Below are 22,133 nucleotides of genomic sequence, written 5' to 3' on the forward strand. Positions count from 1 at the left end.
ACAGAGGGAAAAACAGGGTGAAATGCAGAAGTGAGCTGTGATAAAATATGCAGATGGCAAGTTTTACAGCGGAGCAGCAAGAGAGTCAAAGGGGATTCAGTAATGATGAGGGGCAATGAGAGCAGCAGTGAAGGCAATTTTCTGCTTGAGCCAAAAGCTGCTGATCAGCAAAAAATTTGTGTTTGCTCTCATCTGGCACCCTGGCCACATGAAGCATACTCGAGCTTACTCACAGAATGGCCCACTGCTTCCCCAGAAGTGCAGCCTCAGGGAGGGGGACACAAACTTCCTAAGGAAGGGAAAACCTTGGTGCAGAAGTACAATAGGAATTTTCTGTCCCGCTGGCACATCAGGCAAATAAACACACAAATCATTTCGAAAGAAACTCAGCTGGAGATTCATTAGAACACCCAGATTTCAGCTATAAAAATCTGGCAGCAAAACTTCACTAAAAAAGAGAAGAATGGTATCACTTCAGATATGAAAAAACTATTGACAGGCACAGAATAGCAGCTGAACTCCCACAGGTGCCTCACCCCTAAAAGGCAAATCCTGTTTGTGTTCCTGTCCTCCTGGCATCTGGCACCTGGAAACACCTAAAGGAACCTACCTGCCTGCTGTCACCATCTGTCTTGGTTTGAAAGACAGGTGTCTGCCAAGAGAGGTTGAACCCTCCCTAGGACAGAGAATGTGATTTTTTCCCCTCCCTCCGAATTATTTAATTTTGAAAAAAAAAATCAAGGGCTTTCAGTTAAAGGTATGGGGGAAAAGGAATACCAGTTCTTTACTAGTATCTCTAAACAAGCAACAACAATAATAGCAACCACAACTAGAAGCAGAAACCAATAGCAGATGATTTGTGAGCTGCCGAGCCTTTTCCCGTGTGGTGTAATCACGGTCACAGCCAGCAGGGGCGCTGTTGAGCTCCCGGCCGGGCAGGGCAGGTACGATGACTGCCAAGCGGCTGCAGGTGGCGCTGTGGCGCACGGTCAGGTCAGCCTCAGGCAGCTGGATGATAGCGAGCAGGCTGAGAAAGCAGGCAGCCAGGCAACTCGGAGCGGCAGAAAGCAGGGAGGCAGGGGTGGGCGCCGGCTCCCTCCCGGCTAGCAGCGAGGTAGCAAGGATTTCTGCAGTCACAGCAGACGCCGCGGTCTCGTGCGGCAGAAGGCAGAGGCAGGCAGCAGAGGCAGCCGGACTCTCCCGGCAGCAGCTGCGGAAAAACGCAGCCCGGGGAAACGTGCACTTCCCAGTGGGAAGAAAAATTGAATCAAAGCTCACCCAGCCAGGAGAAAAGAAATACAGGGCACAGTTGGATTTCCTCTGGTAGCAGCTGGAAAGCAAAGAGAGAGAGCAGCCTCTCCCCTCAGCGTCCGAACCACGAGAGAGTGTTTCCAGGGCTGGCTCTTCCCTTACCTGCCCTCCCAAGCACACCTTTTGTCTTTTACAAAAGACTTGATAGCCCTAAAACACCCAACTATTTGTTGCTTAGTAACAGGAATGGGAAGAAATTCCAAAGGTGCTCAACCCCCGACACCATCACAACTGGGGCCAAGCACCTGCACTGTGAAAGATCTTTCTGCACGGAACTGCCCAGACCATGGAGGTGAGAGGAACCTTCTGCACCACAGAATTTGCAAAGAAAGATTGCAAGAGCCCTAAAGTGGAAACCTAAAGAGCCACTAAAGGCAATCACATAAATATTTGCTATTACCCAGAGCTGGAGCTGCTGACATGGTAATCATACCCTTTTTAATTTCTTTTTTTGGTGGTGTTTGCATGTTTGTTTTGCCAGATTGAATCATGGAATCACCTGTAATCAATCCTGAAAAGTGTGACAAAAAGGCTGATTTGTGAATAATGCCCCCAGGCTCCAACTATTTAACTATTTTGTTCTCCATGCCATCAACCAAATTTCCATATGCTCCTACAAGTTTCAGTAGTTTTTTGGAGACTGCCCACTATTATTTATGTCATCAAAGTACAAAACAAACTGGAGGATTGAATTAAAATATTACTTTTCCTTTTCATTTAGGACTGTCAGCTGTATAGCACATAAACTGGGAGATTTCTCAATACAACATGAATACTGGAGCAAAAACAGCTTTCCAAGAGTTTCTGACACACCAGGGCACTGTGGTAAAGCCCTGCTTCTGGCAGAGGCAGACTACTGTGTGTTCCAAATGTCCCTACCACGTACGAACAGGGGAAGAAGCCAGAGTCCCCTACACAGAATTCCACAGGGTCTTTGTCTTCCCACACAGACCCCCAGAGACTCCCCAAAAAAAGGCACCTTCTCTTCTACGAGCTGAGGAGCTTCTCAGGCAGAGTGCTACAGAAGGGCAACGCCACAAACTGCAGTGCCCAAGGCAAGCACCCCAAGACTGCACTGTTTGAGGCAGGTGCTTACCTGGATGCAGCCACAGCTGCCTGTGCAAGCATCAGCTGCATCACCCTCTACTCCAATTTCTCACCCTGCAACGAGGCTCAGCACTGCTGTGTAAGGAAAATGTTCAGCTTCCTGCTGAGGCACCCCCACATATCGCTTTGGATCTTCTTCTCTCAGCCCTATCCCTGGGGGGACAGTCCCACCGGGGCTCTGCAGGGCCTCTGCAGCCTCTGGCCCCGGAAGACCCTGCAGAGGCTGCCAGGAGGGGCATGGCCATACCTGCTCTGTCACTTTGTGTGCGGCATCACGGGAGCAGCCCCTTGTCACCCAGCTCTGCCAGCAGGTCCACAAAATCCACATCGAACTAACCTAACAGGAATTCAAACATATTTTAGGACAGCCTTTCCCCAGGGAATGCAGGGAAATCTAGCTGGACAGCATAGTTTAAAGGCCTTTTCCTCTCTCAGCCCAGCCTCCCAACACCATTTGCCAGCCAGGAAAGGCAGGCTGCTCCCCTTGATATCTCCAAGCCACAGGGTGCTTTTACCAGGTGTGTTTCTGGCCTCTCAGAGCTATACCCCAGACCCAGAAATATAAGGCATTTAAAAATGCCAAAGGAATAATTCAGTGGAACTCCTCACTCTGAAGTGTTTCCCTGTGGCACCCACCTGCTCTGAGGATGGCACAGATCCATTTGCTCTATGGTGTGAAACTGAGATCACTGATGGCAAAAAACACCGTTAAAATCCTCTCCTGCCAAATTTAACCCATGGAATAACTGTGGCTTTCAAATAATTGATTATGAACATATTTTTATTTTTAATCCTCTACCTTAAAACCCACAACAGTAAACCCCCAACCTCAGTATTCCCTGCCCATGGCACACGGCTGGAACTACATGATCTTTAAGGTCCCTTCCAACCCAAACCATTCTGGGACTCTCTGATAGTCTGTTTACCTCCTGCAATTAATTTGTTGCCCTTAAGCCAATTTCCAGCAGAAAAATGCCAGCAGTCCCCAATCTACAACTGCAGTTACAGCTGGATTGCAGCTTCCCAGCTGTAATCCAGTGTTTGGTGGAACACATGACATGTCCTAAATTCCTCCTCTGTCAAGAAGGTGGTCCTGCAGGTAGGACTGACACAAGAAAAAATTTGCCTGCCAGCTGATCGCTTAATAATAAGGGGAGTTTATATATGTATATCTGTGTGCATGTCCATTTTTTTTCCTAGGTGTTTGCCTTCCATTAAGAGGTACTTCAAAATCTGTGTAATTTCCTAATTAATAATAGGATAATTATTATCTACACAGACCAAGTGTAACTTAATAATAATCAGATTGTGGCTATTTTTTAACTCTCAGGGTCACCAAGCACTGCTGGAGTCAGGGCTCCCTGTTCAGCCTCTCAGGGCACAGTGGGATGGCCCTGTCTGAGCGGGGCTGCTCCAGCCTCATTTGGAGCCTACACAAGGTCCTGCTCAGCTTGGTGCTGCCCTGGGGGTGGACAGAGGGACCAGCACAAGCTCGGGAAGTGGCTCATGGGAATCTCATGAGGTTTAACAAGACCAAGTTCTGGTGCTGCACCTGGGTCTGGGCAACCCCCGGGATCCATCCAGACTGGGGATAAGCAGATGGAGCAGCCCTGGGAGAAGGACCTGGGAGTGCGGTGGGGGAGAGCTGGACCTGTCCCAGCCCAGAACCCCCCTGTGCCCTGGGCTGAGCCCCAGTGTGGGCAGCAGGAAAGGGGAGATTCTGCCCTTCTGCCCCACTCAGGTGAGACCCCCACCTGCAGAGCTGCCTCCAGCCCTGGGGCCCAGCAGGGGAAGGACCTGGAGCTCCTGGAGGCACCAAGATGGGATGGAGCAGCTCTGCTGTGAGGAAAGGCTGGGAGAGTTGGGGTTGCTCAGCCTGGAGAAGAGAAGCTTCGGAGTGACCTAACTGTGGCCTTGCAGTGCCTGAAGGAGCTGACAGGAAACACGAGGAAACACTATTTTACAATGGATGGAGTGACAGGACAAGCAGGAATGGCTTCAGAGTCGGTCAGAGCATGGTGACAGTAATTCCAAGGGTGGCTTCAATACCGGTATGGGCCATCTGCTTAAGAATTGGACTCGATGATTCTTGTGGGTCCCTTCCAACTCAGAATATTCTGTGAATCTGTGAAACTGCAAATTGAAAGAGAGTAGTCTTAGATGGAATATTGGGAAGAAATTGTTCCCTGTGAGGGTGGGGAAGCCCTGGAACAGGTTTCCCAGAGAAGCTGTGGCTGCCCCTGGATGTGTCCAAGGCCAGGCTGGACGAGGCTTGGAGCACCCTGGTCTAGCGGAAGCCCCACACGTCAGGGGCGGAATGAGGTATCTTCAAAGTCCCTTCCAGCCCAAGCGTTCCAGGATTCACTGACAGCGCTCCCGCTGCGCCGGCGCCGCTCGGGGCGGGGCTGGGCCCAGCGGCGGCTGCGCGGGGCGGGCGCGGCCATGGCTAAGCACACGGTGTCCTCGGCGCGGTTCCGCCGGGTGGACGTGGACGAGTACGACGAGAACAAATTCGTGGATGAGGAGGATGGGGGCGACGGGCAAGCGGGGCCTGATGAGGGCGAGGTGGACTCGTGCCTGCGGCAATATCCTGAGAGCAGCGGCGCGGGCGGAGCGGGCGCGGCCGGGGCGGCCTTGTAGGGGAATATCCGCGAGCGGGCACCGCGGCGGGCGGAAAGCGCTGGAAGGGACTGGCAGTGGGAAGGGGCTGGCAGTGGGAAAAGGCTGGCAGTGGGAAGGGGCTGGCAGTGGGAAGGGGCTGGCAGTGGGAAGGGGCTGGCAGTGGGAAGGGGCTGGCGGGAAAGGGAGCGGAAGGGGGAAGGAGCTGGTAGGGGGAAGGAGCTGGTAGGGGGAAGGAGCTGGTAGGGGGAAGGGGCTAGCAGGACAAGGGAAAGGGGCTGAAGGGGTAAGGGGCTGGCAGCAGAAAGAGGCTGAATGGGGAAGAGGCTGAATGGGGAAGAGGCTTACAACAGGAAGGGGCTGAAGGGGGAAGGGGAAGAGACTGAAGAGATAGAGGCTGAAGGGGGAAGGGGATGGCAGCAGGAAGGCGGCCCCGCTTCCTCCTTTGGCCGCAGCAGCAGCAGTGTCCCAGCGCTGCGCTCAGGGAGGTGTCCTGTGGGGGGTGGGTGGTGCAGAAAAGGGTTTTCCTGTGCCCAAAAAGCTCCCTGCTGGCCCCTGGAGTCGCTCTTTCCAAGGGCTGCTGCTGGACTGCTGTGTCGGTGGCTGCTGGAGCTGGATGTGCTGAGCTGAGGCCTGTTCTCAAGGGCTACAGTTTGCAGAAGTGATGAAGTATGGTTTAAAACCATGGACCCTCATTCAAGGAAAGGCCTAGGAAGTATTCTCCAGTCCTGGAACTATACAGTTGCTTGTGGATGCTGCTCCTGCCTCAAATGGCCTGAAAATTGTGGCTGTAATATCTTCTTAGCTGGTGAGGGAATCGTTGTATACACTGAACTTGGAGTATTTTCAGTCATGCACAAGCCAGCTATAAGTATGGCTGTCCTGGTACTTTATGTCATGTACTTGGTGTCTGGTCCTTAACCATCTGGCACAGGGAACATGATGGCTGCACTGCAGGCGGCTCTGAAGAACCCTCCCATCAACACAAAGAACCAGGCTGTGAAGGTAAAATAGTGACTGATTTGCTCATGTATGGCTCCCTAAAAGTCCTTTTCTGTCTCTGTTACCCCTGTGACACCAGTTGTACCTTGAGTAGGACAGAGAAGCAGGTTTTAGGGTATTCCCTGATGTCAAAACATCCGTGACCACAAATGTTTTAATGTTGTTCAAAATACTGTAGCTCAGGTGTCACTTGTCTGGGTACCTTTGCCTTGGTGCTGGATCAGGTCTGGTTCTCCTACCAGTGCTGGTTGTGCTCAGGTGCCAGGTTGGCAGGAGGGGACTTTGTGTTCTTTGCCATCTGTGATCACAGTTTCGTACCAAAAAGCAAATGCCACGGGGAAACACTTCAGAATGAGGAGTTCCACTGAATTATTCCTTTGGCATTTTTAAATGCCAGACATGGCAGCTCACAGATGTAATCCTTGGGTGCTCAGGGAACCACGGTTGCAGTTGTCACCTCTGACTAATGAAACCACTAACAATGATTCTACAAAAAAGGAAGAATTGGTTTTTATCACATCCAATCAAAATGAAGCTGTTAAAACCTCAGGAAAAGCGTGTGCTCCCCATGTGACAGGGTGTGGGAGTCTGCTGGGCATGTGCATTTCTGAATCTCCCCAGGATGAGCCCTGAATTGCTCATGATTGCAGTGGTGGGAGGAACAGGCTGATAAGATGTGGCACTGCCCAGCTGGTGAGTGCCTGCAGTCACTTCTTCCTGCCCAAGGAGAGGCCCAGGGGCACAATTCCCTGCTGCTCCCTTGGCAGAGCTGTTCCTGCAGCCCCAGCCCTTTCCTGAAGGGTTTCACAGGGCTCTGAGAACCAGCTGTAACAAATAGGCCTGTATAGTTTTGTCCTCACATTAATGACTTTCCATTTGGGGGATATAAGGGTGGTGGAATTGAAGAGGGCAGAATGACTGTACATTAATATCTACCTTAATTTTTAGTTATCTTTGGAACTTTTATATTTTCATTTACAGTCATTTGAGAAGTTTTGCTAAGCTAAGTGATTATGGCATATTAAATTGGGCAGGAAAACTGACATCCATAGTTTCTGTAGGGGGAAGCTGCCTGAAGTGTTTGTGTGATGGAATTATTCAAAAGTCCAACAATCCTGAGACCTTTTTCTCTCATCCTGCCTCAGTTAGTGATGGGTGAACAGGAAAAGCTGCTCCTTGCTGATTACATGGCTAATTGCTGTTGTAAGCACACCATACACATTCCCAGGCCTGAAATGACATCCCAATCAATGGTTATTAACACACAATATTAATGCTGCCAGTCTGAATCCAGTGTGCCTGGGATCACAGCTGACTGTGTAGAAAACACATGGCTTCCAGCAGTCATCTCTTCCAGGTTACCAATGGCATTTCCATGGATTATAATGGTTGTGTCACATTAAACAGTACAGAGGCATGGAAAGGGCTCTGGTGGCAAGGGGGGCCAGACAAGCACTTGATTGTAATAATTGTTTTGGAACTTGTTTGATCTTGAGCTTCCATGTGAACATTTATTATTTAGCCATAACTTCATTTAAAAAAAGAGGCAGAAAAACTAAAGCAGGGCAAATGTGTTAAACTCTTTTACACTGTTTATCCTTGGGAGGACATGTTTGTGGTATCTTACTATAACAAATTCTTCATACCCAGTCCTCTTCAGAACTGTTAAAGAGAAAAATGCTCTTATTCCATATGTTTGAGAGAGGATTACTTTTCAGCTGCACCCTCACCCTGTGCCTGCTGTGTCTGTGCCTGCCTGTTGACAGGACCGTGCTGAGAGCATCGTGCTGAAGGTGCTCATCTCCTTCAAAGCCAATGACATCGAGAAGGCAGTGCAGTCGCTGGACAAGAACGGGGTGGACCTGCTCATGAAGTACATCTACAAGGGCTTCGAGAGCCCCTCTGACAACAGCAGTGCTGTGCTGCTGCAGTGGCACGAGAAGGTGCGTGCATGGGGACAGCTCCTGCTGGGGTGCCTGGGTTCTGAGCCTGGCAAGAACCCCCTTCCTGTCTGCTGAGACTCAAGTGCCAGATCTCAGGCCGTGATGAGCTTACAGCTAAGTTACATCCCCTGCCCACTGCTGCTTTCTTGGGTAAAGACCCAACAGTCAAAATTTGGGTTTCTCTTAGTCTGAGGCAAGCAAAAGGGTTTCACCCAGTGATTCAAACAGGTGGAAGGAAAATTTCCTTCCTAGAGGGGAGCAAAATTTGCAGCTTGGTTATGCAGGGAAATGGAAGCTTAATTAAATAGTTCTCTTGAAATGGAGTGTGATTATCATACCCTGGCACCCTGGCTGCTGGTGTTTTGTGGAGGGCAGGGAGATGCTAATTTGGAATATAATTGTGAACCAAGTGATTTCGTAGACTCTCAGAATGGTTTTGGTTGGAAGGGAACTTAAAGCCCATCTCATTCCACCCTTGCCGTGTGCAGCCATGGGCAGGGACACCTTCCACTAGACCAGGTTGCTTCAAGCCCCATCCAACTTGGCCTTGGACACATCCAGGGATCCAGGGGCTGCCACAACCTCTCTGGGCAATCTGTGCCAGGGCCTCCCTACCCTCACAGGGCATCTGTTTGGTATCTGCCTGATACCAAACTCTATTCCCTGTCAGCTTGAAGCCATTCCTCCCAGACCCTTGTACAAAGTCCCTCTCCATCGTTCTTGTCAGCCTGTTCAGGTCCTGGAAGGGAGCTCCAGGTTGAAGCTGCCCTGGCCCAGTGTTCATTGCCGTGTTTCCTTTCTCAGGCGCTGGCTGCCGGAGGAGTCGGGTCCATTGTGCGTGTTCTGACTGCCAGGAAGACAGTGTAACTGCAGCAGGGAGTGCCAGTGGAACTCCAGCACGGAGCCACCAGTGCAACCCCTGACCCCTCCCGGCACAGCTGCCCCAGGCAGACCTGTCCCTGAGCTTTGCCCACACCCTGCTGCTTTTGTCATACCCCACCAATGATGCGCATCGTGATCTCTTCTGTGGTTAAGTTCTGGAAAATTATAAAAGTGCAATTTTACCTCTAACAGGAATATTTGGTACTTGCCAGCCTTTCAGTGACATGTTCAGTAATGTAAACAATTTGGTGTTTAGGGTGATTTGCATTTGTGTGTAATCGTGGCAGATTTGGACCTGACTCTCTGAGCGAATGCTGAGGGACACAGGGCAATGCCTTAATTCTTTTCGCTAGCCAAGCAGTGTTTTGAGCTAAAATCTTGATATTTGACAAGTGGGGCAGCTATTATTAACACAGGTAACTGGACCACGTTGCCTTTAGTCAACCTCTGACCCTACACTGATGAATAGGAGAGAAAAAAGCTCTTTTCCAACCCCAATTATCATTCAAGAGAGCTGAGTATTTTCCTTAACCTGCTCAGGCTCCTTGCAATCAGTCTGATGCTCGGTCCACAGCAGGAAGGTCACAGTGGGATGAAGTTGTCCATCATGCAGTTTGGAAGGTGGAATTTAAGAGGTTAATGGTCCATTTACTCTGGAGCCCAGCCCAGTGAGCTCTTCGTACTTTGGGGAGCAAAGATCTTGAGGAGAAGAAAAAGCAGCTTTTACACAGCAAATCACCTTTCAGCAACTGGAAAGTGATCTGGTTTTGTCTAGCACAACTAAATGACTGCTTGGAGTAATCTGACAAACATATCCTGGTATCCACACCATCCTTGCAGAGCTCTCATGTTTTGTTTCCTGGGTGTGTAGGGTCTGTAAGGATACCAGACAGCTCACATTCCTGTTTGCATTGTGCCTCATCGTGTTAGCTAGTGGGCCAATCAGGTTCTCAAATAAAGAGGAGCATTTTAAAGAATTAAGAAAGCCCAGGGCATTCCAGATCACAGATCATTGTAGAAGGTTTAGGGCCAGGACTGAAATACATATGTTTTAATTTCACTATTTTACTACAGTTCAGTTGTGTAAAACTGTTGGGGACCTTGTGAAATCTTCGCTGTTTTTTGATATTTGCTTTTGGTTTTGTAATACTAATAAAGACCAGACAATAAATCGTCACTGAATATTTACTCAGTGTCTGATATGCCTTCAGTGCAGACCCGAACCAGCATGGTTACCCCTAAACTGTTCAGTGCCTCCCTAATTCTCTTCCTAGGAAGCTTCTTCTTGCTCACCTCCTCCAGGAGAACACAGGCATAACCACAGGAGGCACTGGGAGCACGAAGTGGGAGACCCAGCCTTGCTGCAGAAGCCACAGAAAGCATCCAGGTTTCACCCCTAGATATGTACCGAAATTCCCCTGGACCCATGCAGTGAGGGCTCTATCCTTACAGGTGTGCCAGGGACTGTGATTGGCTTCTCTGGTTCTTTCTACTCATCCAGATTTGGGTTAAGGCAACAATGAACCTCATTTTAAAAAAATAAGCTGTAATCCCAGAGAAGTAAAAATATTTTCTAAAGCAATTGATGCCAAAGCAGATCAGCTGCCTCTAGATGGCATTAGATAAATCAGGTGAATAAAAAGAGTGGTCTTAAGGTTCTGCAGATCCACTTGGGTGAGGCTATGATGGATTTAGGAACATTTACAGAATGTGTACATCTGTTTTTGTTAAGGGATGTGCTAAAACATGCATTGATGTGGGGGTAGGGCAGGATTTGCAGCGACACATCTACTGGTAATGAATGACAGGAAGGGAAAAAGTAAATCTAGTTTTAAAAAGCAATTTACCTCTTTCTTCCAAATCCTGCCTCGCTTATATTGGTGCATCATATGGACAGCACAACAGGGAGTGAGATTCCTGTAAGGAGAAGGAAGCTTTCAATGGAAAACCTCCTGCAGGTGAGACTGGGAAGGGTGATAGGGTTTGCAGAGTTCTGCTGCCTTCAGCTTTGGTCGGAGCGTGTGGCAGTAGCACCTTCTCAGTCAGATCCTGTGTTTGTGCTAGGCAGGAGGTGCTGCTGTCCTGGGTCCCGCCTCACTCCCTGCCACCGTTTGGGAAAAGAGCCAGAACCCCTCAGGTCCTGTGCAGAGACCTCCCCTGCCTGGGAATGAGCTGGACTTGCTCTTCCACTCCTCCTGCCCAATGAAACTCCTCACAAAAAGGTCTTCCCTCGTGCATAATGGAGGTTTTTGTGCCTGAAAGTCTTTTTTTTTTTGAGTCTCCAGAAATAATAAACTTGTACATATTAATTCTATGCAAACTCAAACCTGCATGCTGCACCCCAGCTGGATTTTGGACATTTCTCTGTATCTGACCCACTTGTTGGTAATCTCCTTTTGCTGGGTTCCAAGAATCTTCCACAGGAGATGTCACCATCTCTCTAACTCACTTCCTTTCGGACATTATTGTAGAAGTGAGTATACCTACTGAGTCAGCTTGGGCAGAGAAAGGGGAACAAGAGGCTCGCTCTTGCTAAAAGGCCTGTGTTTATCACAGCTCTGAAATCTGTTACATTACCAATACCCAGGCAGAAGGACAGCTGCTGTGAGCATTCCAACAGGGATGATCTCTCATTTTCCTTCAGCTCCCCTTGTACTGGTTTTGGGATAAGCCTGACCCAGCAGTGCACCAATTCAGATAATTAAATGAGCAGAAAATTCTATCTCCAATAAGGTTAACCCTTTGCTGCTCCATGGGGTCTCCCATTCCTCACAGGAATCAGAAAAGGCAACTTGAGGGGTGTTTTCACACGCACCATACTGTTATTCACAACCTTTTTCCTGAGCATCACTTCAGCTGGTTGCATCTCTCTCTGCTCTCCTGGAGGTCAGAGAGATTTTCATGCTCCCATGGGAAGCCCATGGGAACCAGCTGGGATGTTGAGGGTACACATACACCTGGAGAACCAGAGAGCCCCAGGCTCAGGGTTGTGCTTGGTCCTACTTTGGATTAAAACCCCTGTCCTTGCTGCTCAGGAGTTCTAGTTTCTCCTGGAGGAGGACACAAGTCTCTTCTCAGAGACAGCCTGCCTGTCACTGCTGGAGTTATGTAATTTGCTGGAGAAGTTTTGGTAAAGGTACATGGGCTAAGTCTTGCTGACATATTTTAAGTTCTTACAAAATACACATCACTGGTAGATGGGGCAGAGGCAAAGTACTTCCAAAAATGCTTAAAAACCATGTATGGAGCAGCCAGCTCCAAACCTGTGAGTCAGCAGCAGGTCAGAGCCCTGCTGTCACCGTGTGCCCTGTGCTCAGCTTGGCCCTGTGCTCTCAGCAGTGCTCCAGAGCATTTATGCTCCATAAAACAGCTGGACAGAAGCAGCCTTGGGCTGAGCCAGAGTCACCAGTACCGTCGGGATCTGGTGCAGCATGGCCACTGCCCCAGGAACCCCATCCATGGGCAGCTCCATGTGCCCTTAGCAGTGGAACTCCACACTGGGACAACGCAGTGGGTGTTGGGAAGGACCAAGGGTTTTCCAGGCAGTGCCTTCTTCACCTCCCCACTTGGGCAGGCAGGGGAGCCCCAGCCCAGCTGTGCCTACCAGGAGCTGTCTGCAGGAACCACTCAGCAACGATGGGACTGCTCTTCACCGGGCACCAAGGGCTCAGCCCAGCGTTCACCTTGGGGCTTTGCAGCCTGAAATTTGACCTGCTGACAAAACCCATGGCTTTTTATGTAAAACCCGGAGAAGCAAAACCCGAGTAGATGAGGAGTAGCTGCCCAAGAGGAGCAGGGGTGCACTCCATGCAAAGTCACTGTGTCAGAGGCACAGCCTCTGGCCCACTTCCCCATTGTGGGGCTGATGATGCAAGTGAGGCCACTTCCTGCCAGGTTTGTGACTGGGGCAGGACCAGGCAGAAGTACCGTCAGAAGGGAGCCAGAGAGGTCGAGCTGCGCCACAAGGAACAACGGGGAGAGGGGCGAGATCCACGACACAGAGGGATCCCCACATCTCATTCCCACCCCACCATGTCCCTGGTGGAGACGATTCGGCTGTGGCAAGAAGGGGTGTGTGCTGCGGACAGGAAGGAGTGGAGTGCTGCCCTGGATGCCTTCACGGGCGTCCAGAACCCCCCTGCCAAAATCTGCTTTAACATCGGCTGCATACACCTTGTCCTGGGCAGGCTGGCAGAGGCGGAGGAGGTAAGGAACCGACTCATCCTCTCACCCTCTTGGAGCTGCCAGATACATGGACATGGTGGGGAGGGGAGAGATTAAGGATCACGGTCTAAGGAATGGATTCGGGGCCTTTTAAATCTGTGAAGAAGCAGGACAGCCCTGGGCTGCCAAACCTGTTCTGCTATCGAATCAGAGGTGAGGCGGCAGTAGCAGTGGTGCACGGCTCACTGCTTGCCCTCCCGCTCCCCGGGTGGTGACTGTGCTGGCAGACGGCCCCAGCGCAAAAAAACCCAGGAGCCTGCTGCAAACTCTACCCCAGCCAGTGCTGCAGGGAGACACAGCCCACAGAGCCCAGCTCAGGCCACTCGGCTAAGGCAGAACAGATACAACTGCTCTACGCTCCCAGTTTTTTAAAGGTGACCCCTTTTTACCCCCCTTTTGCCCCACTCCTACTTCTGCAGGCATTCACCAGGAGCATCGGCTGTGACAAGCACCTGGCAGTGGCTTATTTCCAGCGGGGAACCGTGTTTTACCGGAGACAGAAGTGAGTGGAATGGCTTCAGGTTTCATTTTTGCCCCTTGCAGAGATGCCAGCCTTCAGCTGAGGATGGCCCCAGGCAGGCTGGTACCCCAGAGCCCAGACTGAAACCCCTCGAGGTTGAACAGCTCCTACTCCTCAGCACTGCAGTCCTGGGATTAACACGAGCCTCAGAATGTCTCGCTTCCCTTGGGGTGTCTGAAACACTGCAAGGATAGAGGGGAGACCCAACTGAATTCACCAAATCAGAGTATGGGCTTAGAGGCAGGCAGGTTGCCACCACGAGCTGGTGATACCCTCATCCTCTGGTCCACAGCCATGGAAAGGCCATTGAGGATTTCAAAGAGGCACTGGCCCAGCTGCGAGGCAACCAGCTCATCGACTACAAGATCCTGGGGCTGCACTACCGGCTCTTTGCCTGCGAGGTGAGGCACGCGTGGCCACCAGTTCTGATCCCAAAGGTCTTTTCTCCAGCATGAGAAATCTAAAGAGGAGACAGCCAGCCTCTCTTTGTCCCATGCAAAAACCAAGCAAGTGGGTGCAGTGCCCTGCTGTTCTTTCCTTTCCCTGCCTGGCAGCAGTCCGGCTGCTCCAAGAGCTCATTCTCTTGCTCCCATCTCTCGGGCAGATTCTCTACAACATTGCACTGGTGTACGCTACGACAGAGAACTGGAAGAAGGCTGAGGAGCACCTGACCCTGGCCGTGAGCATGAAAAGCGAGCCTCAGCACAACAAGATTGACAGGGCAATGGAAGCCATCCTGGTATGGGGGAGCCAGGCTCACAGCCCCACAGGGAGAGGCAGAGAAATCCCACTGACAGCACATCCGCCTTTTAGCAGGATTAAAGTGCAGTGGCAATGGATAATGTAGTGGGACATGAGTCCGTGGGAAGAGCTTTGGGTCCCTGGGGAGGCAGGGATGGCAAGATGGGTTTCAATGAACTGTGTCAGGGCTGGGATCAGGCTGTCAAACCAGTGGTCGTTTGGCTTTATGGAGCAGATCCCAAGCCCAGAGGTAGAAGAAGTATTTGTCAGTCCCTGCTCTCATCTCCAAAGGTTCCATGACTTCTCTGTGCTACAGAAGCAGAAGCTGTGTGAGCTGGTGGCCATTCCTGTGGGGAAGCTCTTCAGGCCCAATGAGAAGCAAGTGGCTCAGCTGGAGAAGAAGGACTACCTGGGAAAGGCAATGGTAAGAAAGAGCTACATTACTTTTTCAGGCCAAGCCTGTGGGCCAAGGAGAACTGCTGTCTGGTGGGCAGCCAGAGATTAGGCAGCTGGTCTCTGCCTCAGGGATCCTCCCAGGCATGGAGAGAAGGATGGCACACAGGGATCTCATGGGAAACAGGGACTCTGCAAGAATACAGGAGCTAAAAGCATGTTCCTGCTGAGAATGGCCTATTTCCAGTTTGTCTCCTTAGTGAGACACGAGGGACAGTTAGCAATCAGCTGGAAAGATCCCACTGGAGCTTCAACTCGAGTCAAGACATTGTCAGGGATGGGGGAAAGGAACTATTTAATATTTGACACCCACAAACAACCTCCAGTTCTTCCACTGCTCTGTTTGAAAAGGGCTTCTCAGCTCAGATAAGCAATCAAGCTTTTCTCCTGTGAGTGTGGCAAATCCAGTCACTGTAATACTCCCCTTGCGCTCAGGTCCTGGGAGGCAGCATTCCTCAAGAAAAGGAACCAGGCACAGGGGAATCAGACAGCTGAGAGACATGCACAAAAACATGTATCAGCTTTCTAAATTATGTTTAAGGTCACCTATAGGAGGTAGGGGCTTGAGCTGGACACTTTGGCTCCCTTCAACATTTGTGATTAAAACAGAAAGGGAAAGTTTTAGGTTATAATGGCTCAAACCACAGAAAGAGTCAGGCTGAGCAGAGAACTTACCACAGCTGAGAGGGAGTTTTACAAAGAGTAAAACTTTGAGAGGGAAGCTTTGGTACCAGAGGCACTACGCAGCCTGTAGTATGCTCAGCCTAAAGTCATAGCCCCTGCTGAGCCTGAAGCATCCTGAGGAGCTTGGCTTGGCCAACAGCAAAGGAGGAGGGCGGACATAAGAGGTCTGAGAGGTCTACAGGCACCAAATCACTGTCTTTGGCCCTAGGTGGTGGCATCTGTGGTGGACAAGGACGATTTTTCAGGATTTGCTCCCCTCCAGCCACAGGTAAAGCTCCATCAGTGAACAGCATGTTCAGTGCAGGATGCCGTGGGGTGGCTGTCCCCCTGCCAAGGGCTCTGACCCACAGTGGGGAGCACACAGCACCCTCACACCCCGAACTCTTTGCCACTGCTGTGGGGAGGGGGCGGGCACTCCTCCACAGATCAGCCACTCTCTCCTGCATCAGGAAGCTCATCCCAAACCCACCCACAGATGCGGCTGAAGTTAAGCTGGTTCCTTGCACGGGGCAGTAGTGGCTGGGGTAACAGCTCTTGGCGGGGAGCTGTCTCTGACCCTCCCCAAAGGATTCATTAGGGATCATCTGCCTAAGCCTAGATGGAGAAACAACAGCAGTTCTGCTCTTGCTTTCCATCCTCCTGCCCATTGTGAACACCTTTGCATTTCCCGTGCCATTTTCCAGATGATGTAGTAGCTATCTTCCCATCCCTAAAGGTGTCAAGAGTTTTTCCAGGAGCATTTTTGGAGGATATGGGGAAGCACATAACAGCACCATTGCACAAGATAAATTACACCCTTCTCAATGCAGACAGGTGTTGATAATCTCAATCCTCTGCGAGTTGAAACTAAAATCAGGAGTGAAAAAAGAATTATGCCTCTGAAAACCAGCTGCCTGTGGAAGAATTTGGAAACTGTTCCTTAGAAGGAGCAGAGTCAGTGATATTCCTCATGGCACTTAAGGCACCAGCACATGGAAGAAGGAACAGTATTGGGATAAGGGCAGGCATTATAAAAAGCTGCAGGACATTTCTGCAAAGCAAACAGAATCCTCTGGATTACTGGTATTTTTCTTCTCATCTTCCTGTTGGCAGGCCTCTGGTCCTCCACCCAGGCTCAAAACCCCAGAAATACTCAGGTACGTTGGATGAAGGATGGATAACACCGCTAACCCAGGCAGCCAGGCACAACCCCATTCTGCACTCCTGCAGCAGAGCATCCAGCCTGCACCCAGAACTCAGGGGCAATGGGGAACTGGTGGTAGAAACAAGGAGGCAGAGGTCTGGATTGTCCCTATGGTGTGAAACAACAGCATTGCCAATGTTCCTGACCTGTCCACTGCTCTCACACCCAGGGCCCTCAGAGGGCAGCCCCACCGTGTCATGTACGAGTTCATCCCTGAGACCGCTGAGGAGCTGCAGGTCCTGCCAGGAAACATTGTCTTTGTGCTGAAGAAAGAGAAGGACAATTGGGCTACAGTGATGTTCAATGGAAAGGTACCAGGAGTGTGCTGGGCAGGAGGGGTGCACAGCAGGTTGTGGTTGAGGTTCTGCAGAGGCAGAGCCTTGCCAACAGTAACTAAATAAGTTTCTGACTGAAGTCTCTTATGTCCACCCTGGCATTGGCCACAGGGTTCAGTGAAACCCACCCAACCTGCAGAAACTAAAATTCAAGCCTCAGGAACCTTCCTGGATGCAGGGGTGGGCGAGGACACACCTGGTTGTGTCCTCCAGCAGTGGGTTGTCTTCTCACCAAGCTATCGCTACTCATCTCTGCTTCCCCTGCAGAAAGGGATCATCCCCTGCAACTTCCTTGAGCCCGTGGAGCTCAAGAACAAGCTGCATATCCAGGTGAGGAGGCCCAGGAGGAGATGGTGCCCTGGGGAGGGAAGATCCCCTCATAGGCACCCAACACCCACCTCCCAGTAGGACCCGTATCTGTGACTCCCTCTACCTCATGATGCTGTGGTTGGTTCTTCTGGCTCATGGTCACCTTATCATGAGCTCAGAGATCTGCAAAATCTGCATTGGTGGCATCCTGGTGGTGGTTGGCAATGCTGAGGGGATAATGGGTAACGAAGTCACCCCTCCCTAGTTCAAGACCCTGAACAGATTTTGGGACAATGGCAGGTTGGACGGGGGCTGCACAGCAGCACCCCAGCCTCCTCAGGAAGGGTGGGATTGATAGCTCTACCTTCTTCCCATGGCACAGGAGGAAATTCCCATGGAAGATGAGACCCCTGAGTCACCCACCTCCACCGTGCCGGAGAAGCCACGGAGGCCGGCGCCAGGTCAGTGTGGGCAGCTGAAGGGATAGGGAGCACAGGGCAACACCAGCAGCAGCTTTGAGGTGCTGTGTCCTCACCCTTTGAGACCAGGGCTAGGGTTCTTCTCCATCTCATTCCTGGCTCCATTTGCAGTCAAGGAAAGGGAGACATTAAAGCAGGAGGCCCACAGCAACTGCAGTGCTGAGGATAGAGTAAAATAGCGTCTGTGGGGTCCCTGAGGAAAGTAAGTTCCTCTGTGCTCTTAATTAGCACAGAGACTAATGAGAAAAAGGGCCTGGAGATAGGAATGGGACAAGAACCAGCTTGGACTAAAAGGTTCCTTATAGGCTTGTCCTTCAAGCAGGGCATCCATGATAGTTTCAGTGCTGCTGTGAGCTGGGCTAGGCTTGAATGAGCTGTGGGAAGGGGATTCCTGGCTGGTGCTACCCAGTGTCCCACATCTCAGGCCTGGGGCAGAGATGATGACACCAGGGCCACCACACTGCCCCCAGCACAGATGGTTCAGGATGCTGGGAGGCTGAAACAGGGCTCTGCTACCGGCATCCACAGTGCTGCACAGTCTGGAATCTTGTTTAAACTGGGGAGCTCATGTGGGAATGGGAGCTGAAGCCAAGAGCTGGGAGGAAACACAGGCAGTTGTCCTCTCTAGAAAAACATCACACGGTACTCACAGGTAGGACCCACTGGCTCCATACTGCTGCAGGAAAAACCCTTTTTGGGTAGAAAATACCACTCTGCAGAGACCATACTGCCCAGGTGTTAATGTTAATGCACTCTAGTCTGGCTATCAACAACAAACCTGCAAAAAAATAAGTATATGGAGAAGAGAGGGGACCCCCTCCCTGTGTCCCCCGTGGACACAACAACCCCAATGACCATCTTTATGGCACCACAAGCCATCTCGGATCATTTAATGGGAGCATGTTCAACAGTGTCACTCAGGCTTTTCCTGGAATGAGCACAGTTGTGCCAAAGCTCTGCTAAAATGTAAAATCAGATCCTCGTGGAGAGGCTTCCACAAACCTGCATGAAATCACCCTGCCTGGAGGTCTGAGTTTAGCTTTACAGCACCAGTGAAGGACAGGGATTGCCTTCAGTTTTCAGGGTGGACCCAGGGAGATCAGAAGATTAATGACACTAAAATCAGCAGCTCACTTTTTTTTATCCACCCCCGAAAGAGATCCCACCCCTCAAGCTCCCATTCCTGCAAGAAGGAAGGCACAGAGCCCCAACCTCTGCTCAATGGTTGTATCTAGGTCTTACAGACGAACCTGTGTGGCAGATGTCATATCAATTTGAGAGAACACTGTTGGTGTTGCTCGAGATCATGATGGGCTGCAGGTCTGACTCTGTTTAGACAACGTTCACCCCATCCCACCTGCTGAGCTACCTTTTTCTTCATCCCCAGACTACGTTTCTGCTACTGCAGCACAGCTGAGAGACACAGCAAAGGTAACGTCCTGTGAGTGCAGACCCCGAGGTCCTGCTGGTCCTACAAATCTGCATTTACCAGGAGATTTAGGGCTGCCTTTAGGGCTCTCCTCCAGGTCCAATGCCTGGTGGGCCCGAGGTTGTGACCAGAGCCACTCCATGACTCCTAGTCAACTTGAGGCACCTGAGAAGGGAGAAACAGGAGAGAGCTTGGCTGGAATGCACATGCTCCTGGGCAGGGTCAGCACATCAGAAGGTCACACTGGGAAGACAGATGGGAAAATACAGCAATTCCAACTCAAAAAAGAATGAGGGGGTTGGAGGGTGGTCACAACTCTAATTTGATCACCCCAAAGCCACAATTCAGTGTCAAGTACCTAATCTGTTACTGAGCTTTTTCCTGGGACAAGCCTGGGGCTGCCAACCGGCCACCGTCCAACCACAGCTTGGGAGGCACAATCTAACTCAGGCAGCCACCGTTTCCACACCATCCCTGCCCTTGCCAAGCTACACAAGGTGACGTAACATTTCCTGACCACAGGAGGCTGAACTGCCTGTCTCCAGCCCCCACATCCTCAAGGTGCATTACAAATTCACGGTTGCCCTGAGAGTCGATCCAGGCCTTTCCTACAGGGACCTCCTGGAGCTGGCTTGCAAGAAGCTGGAGCTGCAGCCCGAGCACTTGGAGCTGAGGTGAGGCATTGCCTACCCCAGGGAGCCAGGGCCGTGTTCAGGGCTCCTGACCTGCACCCCCTGCACACCAGGTACAAGCCTGCGGAGAGCCAGGAGCTGGTGACTCTGAGCGTAGAGAACCTGGAGGCAGCCTGGAGCCAGAGCAAGGACAACTGCCTGACAGTCTGGTGCGATGGCACAGAGGTCAGTGACAGCTATGGGGGGCAGCCACCTTCTCTTCCCTCCTGCCTTCGCTCTCCTTGCCAAAAGCACAGGTTTGTGGCTTTCAACAGAAGCCTGTGACCTCGTGAAAGGCAGAGGAGCAAAGAGCGGGTGGAGAGGAGAAGCAGAGCTTGCCTCTCTTGCCCTGGTAAAGGGAAGGGAAGCCAAAAGATTGTGTTCTCACTAGCTTCTTTCCTGACCTAGGGACAGGGGTTTGTACCAGACAGCAAACCAGAGGAGTCGCTGCAGGAGGCAATTGGACCAACCCACGTTGTAGCTCAGTACAACTACGAAGCCACCCAACCTGAAGACCTGGAGTTTCAGGCAGGAGACATGATCCTTGTTTTATCTAAAGGTAATCCTGCTCCACCTGGGACAAGAGAGCGGAGAGGGATGCCCCAGCTCTGTGGGATTGCCATCCACATGTCCCTGTTACACACTTCTTCAAACATATTTTCATCATGCCCATTTCTACCACCCCCTTCCCAAGCATTTTAAGACAGGAGTTCCACTTGTGCTGTGTTTAAGCTTACTGATCAGAGTGGATTTTTTCAAGATGCCACCTCATTTTGGCTGCCATCCCCACAATGGGAGAAGGCTCTTACTCCCTTTCACCTGGAACATTTTTTCATGTCCTTTCCTCATTAAAGGTACAATTTTCCATTTGTTTCAATCCTGCTCAATATTAGTCTCTAGTGCTTCTATGGGAATTAAGGCTTAAATATAGGCTGAATCTCAGGAAGATCAATGAAGAATTGTATACACAGGGCGTGTTCCCCTCCTCACTTGAGCCTGAGTGATATCAAGACATCAGGAGTAAGTTTTAAAGGCAAAAAACCCTTATGGTACTTCACTATCTGTAGTTCTGTCACTAATCTGTGGTGGCTGTCAGGGTTTGGCAGCACCACACAAGCAATCGAGTCCCCACCCCACCCTTTGACAGGTTAGTTTTTGCACCATGCAACACTGATGACCCCCTGCACCCCAAAATCCTACCTTCCCCTTCATTGCTGAGGTACGTATTTCCCAATAAAAAGTTAGTTCTCGCTTCATTTGTTTCCTCCACAGCAAAGTTTCCACAGCTTGTAGGCTTTACTCAACCCATGGTGGCAGTGGTTTGGGGGGTTTGTTGTAAGGTTTTTATGTGAACATGGAAAACAGCTGACAATACATTTCAGATGTATCCTGAAGAGGACAGACCAAGGTCTCAGATAATTTCCTTGCTCTCCACAGTCACTGTTTCCACTTAAGGTAGTTTCCAAGCCCCTTGGTCTCTAGCTTGATCCAATTTCCCACCCCCATTTGACATTCCTTCTTGCCTTACAGCTTTACTCTCTTACTCATTCTTCCCTTTCCTCCACATTCCACTCTCTACCGGGTGTAGCATGGCTCCAGGTTTTATCAGCAGAAACACCTTAAAATTGTGACCCTAGACCTGTCTGCAGCACATGGAGGTGATCATGCTTCTGGTACATCCCTAGGGTTAGAAGAACTGTGTCAATTTTCCCTTCCAGTGAATGAAGACTGGTTCGAAGGCCAGTGCAAGGGGAGGACTGGCATCTTCCCATCCGCATTCGTTCAACAGCCCAACACTGAACACCCAGAGAAGTGACTGCAGAAGATCTTAAAAGTTGTGGAGAGAAGAATTCGACTATTGCCATTATGTAGTTTGCCTATTAATCTCTACACCTGAAAATTAACTTTAAACATTATTGCTACTGCTATTAAGAGCTTTATGTTTTCTTTTACCTTTTGCATAGTTCTCTAAAACAGGAACTTAAGAAGTTGCTAATTCCTGTTAGGAATACATTCATTCCTAAAGCCCTTGCTTGCCCTGTTCACCCATCCTTACAAAAGCTTTTACAGAGACATGCCAGGAGCTGGGAACACCCACAAGATGACAGTGCAACCTGCATTTACAGCCCAGCCAGGAGATACCAAAGGGGAAGCAGTGTTCAGGAAGGTAAAGCCCAGGAAAGCATTTGCTTCCTTAAAACATTACTGCCAACCCCAAGAACTCAGGAGACACCACACAGC

At 50.6% G+C, this 22,133-nt stretch overlaps 3 protein-coding genes across 7 annotated transcripts; all 3 read left to right on the forward strand.

Annotated features, from left to right (window-relative positions):
- Window positions 1–2,079: 2,079 nt before the first annotated feature.
- Window positions 2,080–3,009, forward strand: APOBEC4 (apolipoprotein B mRNA editing enzyme catalytic polypeptide like 4). The gene is given in 3 exon segments (XM_085067305.1): window positions 2,080–2,286; window positions 2,288–2,954; window positions 2,957–3,009. Coding segments are annotated over 3 exon segments (927 nt in total).
- A 1,808-nt stretch (window positions 3,010–4,817) lies between these two features.
- Window positions 4,818–10,052, forward strand: ARPC5 (actin related protein 2/3 complex subunit 5). Its single transcript, XM_085068707.1, has 4 exons — window positions 4,818–5,003; window positions 5,970–6,042; window positions 7,806–7,982; window positions 8,787–10,052. Exons 1-4 carry the CDS (start codon window positions 4,861–4,863, stop codon window positions 8,847–8,849), a joined length of 456 nt encoding a protein of 151 aa, XP_084924833.1. The 5' UTR covers window positions 4,818–4,860; the 3' UTR covers window positions 8,850–10,052.
- Window positions 10,053–12,743: 2,691 nt separating this feature from the next.
- NCF2 (neutrophil cytosolic factor 2) lies at window positions 12,744–21,844 on the forward strand. Of its 5 annotated transcripts, none has more exons than XR_014853877.1 (15): window positions 12,744–13,070; window positions 13,508–13,590; window positions 13,901–14,009; window positions 14,213–14,347; window positions 14,666–14,773; window positions 15,695–15,754; window positions 16,579–16,622; window positions 16,839–16,980; window positions 17,272–17,334; window positions 17,696–17,774; window positions 19,180–19,223; window positions 19,744–19,895; window positions 19,967–20,078; window positions 20,168–20,244; window positions 20,301–20,390. XR_014853877.1 is itself a non-coding variant. In XM_085068714.1 (15 exons), the coding sequence occupies exons 1-15, from the start codon at window positions 12,897–12,899 to the stop codon at window positions 21,706–21,708; spliced, it is 1,587 nt and encodes a 528-aa protein (XP_084924840.1). In that variant the 5' UTR covers window positions 12,745–12,896; the 3' UTR covers window positions 21,709–21,844. The 5 variants fall into 5 exon arrangements, 4 of the variants coding, with proteins under 4 accessions (XP_084924840.1, XP_084924843.1, XP_084924842.1 ...); XM_085068714.1 differs by lacking the exon at window positions 20,168–20,244 and adding an exon at window positions 21,578–21,844 and having other exon boundaries at window positions 12,745–13,070; window positions 20,301–20,451; XM_085068715.1 differs by lacking the exon at window positions 20,168–20,244 and adding an exon at window positions 21,611–21,844 and having other exon boundaries at window positions 12,746–13,070; window positions 20,301–20,451.
- The last annotated feature ends 289 nt before the right edge of the window (window positions 21,845–22,133 follow it).

This window comes from Lichenostomus cassidix, chromosome 8 (genome assembly GCF_008360975.1).
Source record: "Lichenostomus cassidix isolate B80296 chromosome 8, HeHo_3.0, whole genome shotgun sequence".
Classification (NCBI taxonomy): domain Eukaryota; kingdom Metazoa; phylum Chordata; class Aves; order Passeriformes; family Meliphagidae; genus Lichenostomus; species Lichenostomus cassidix.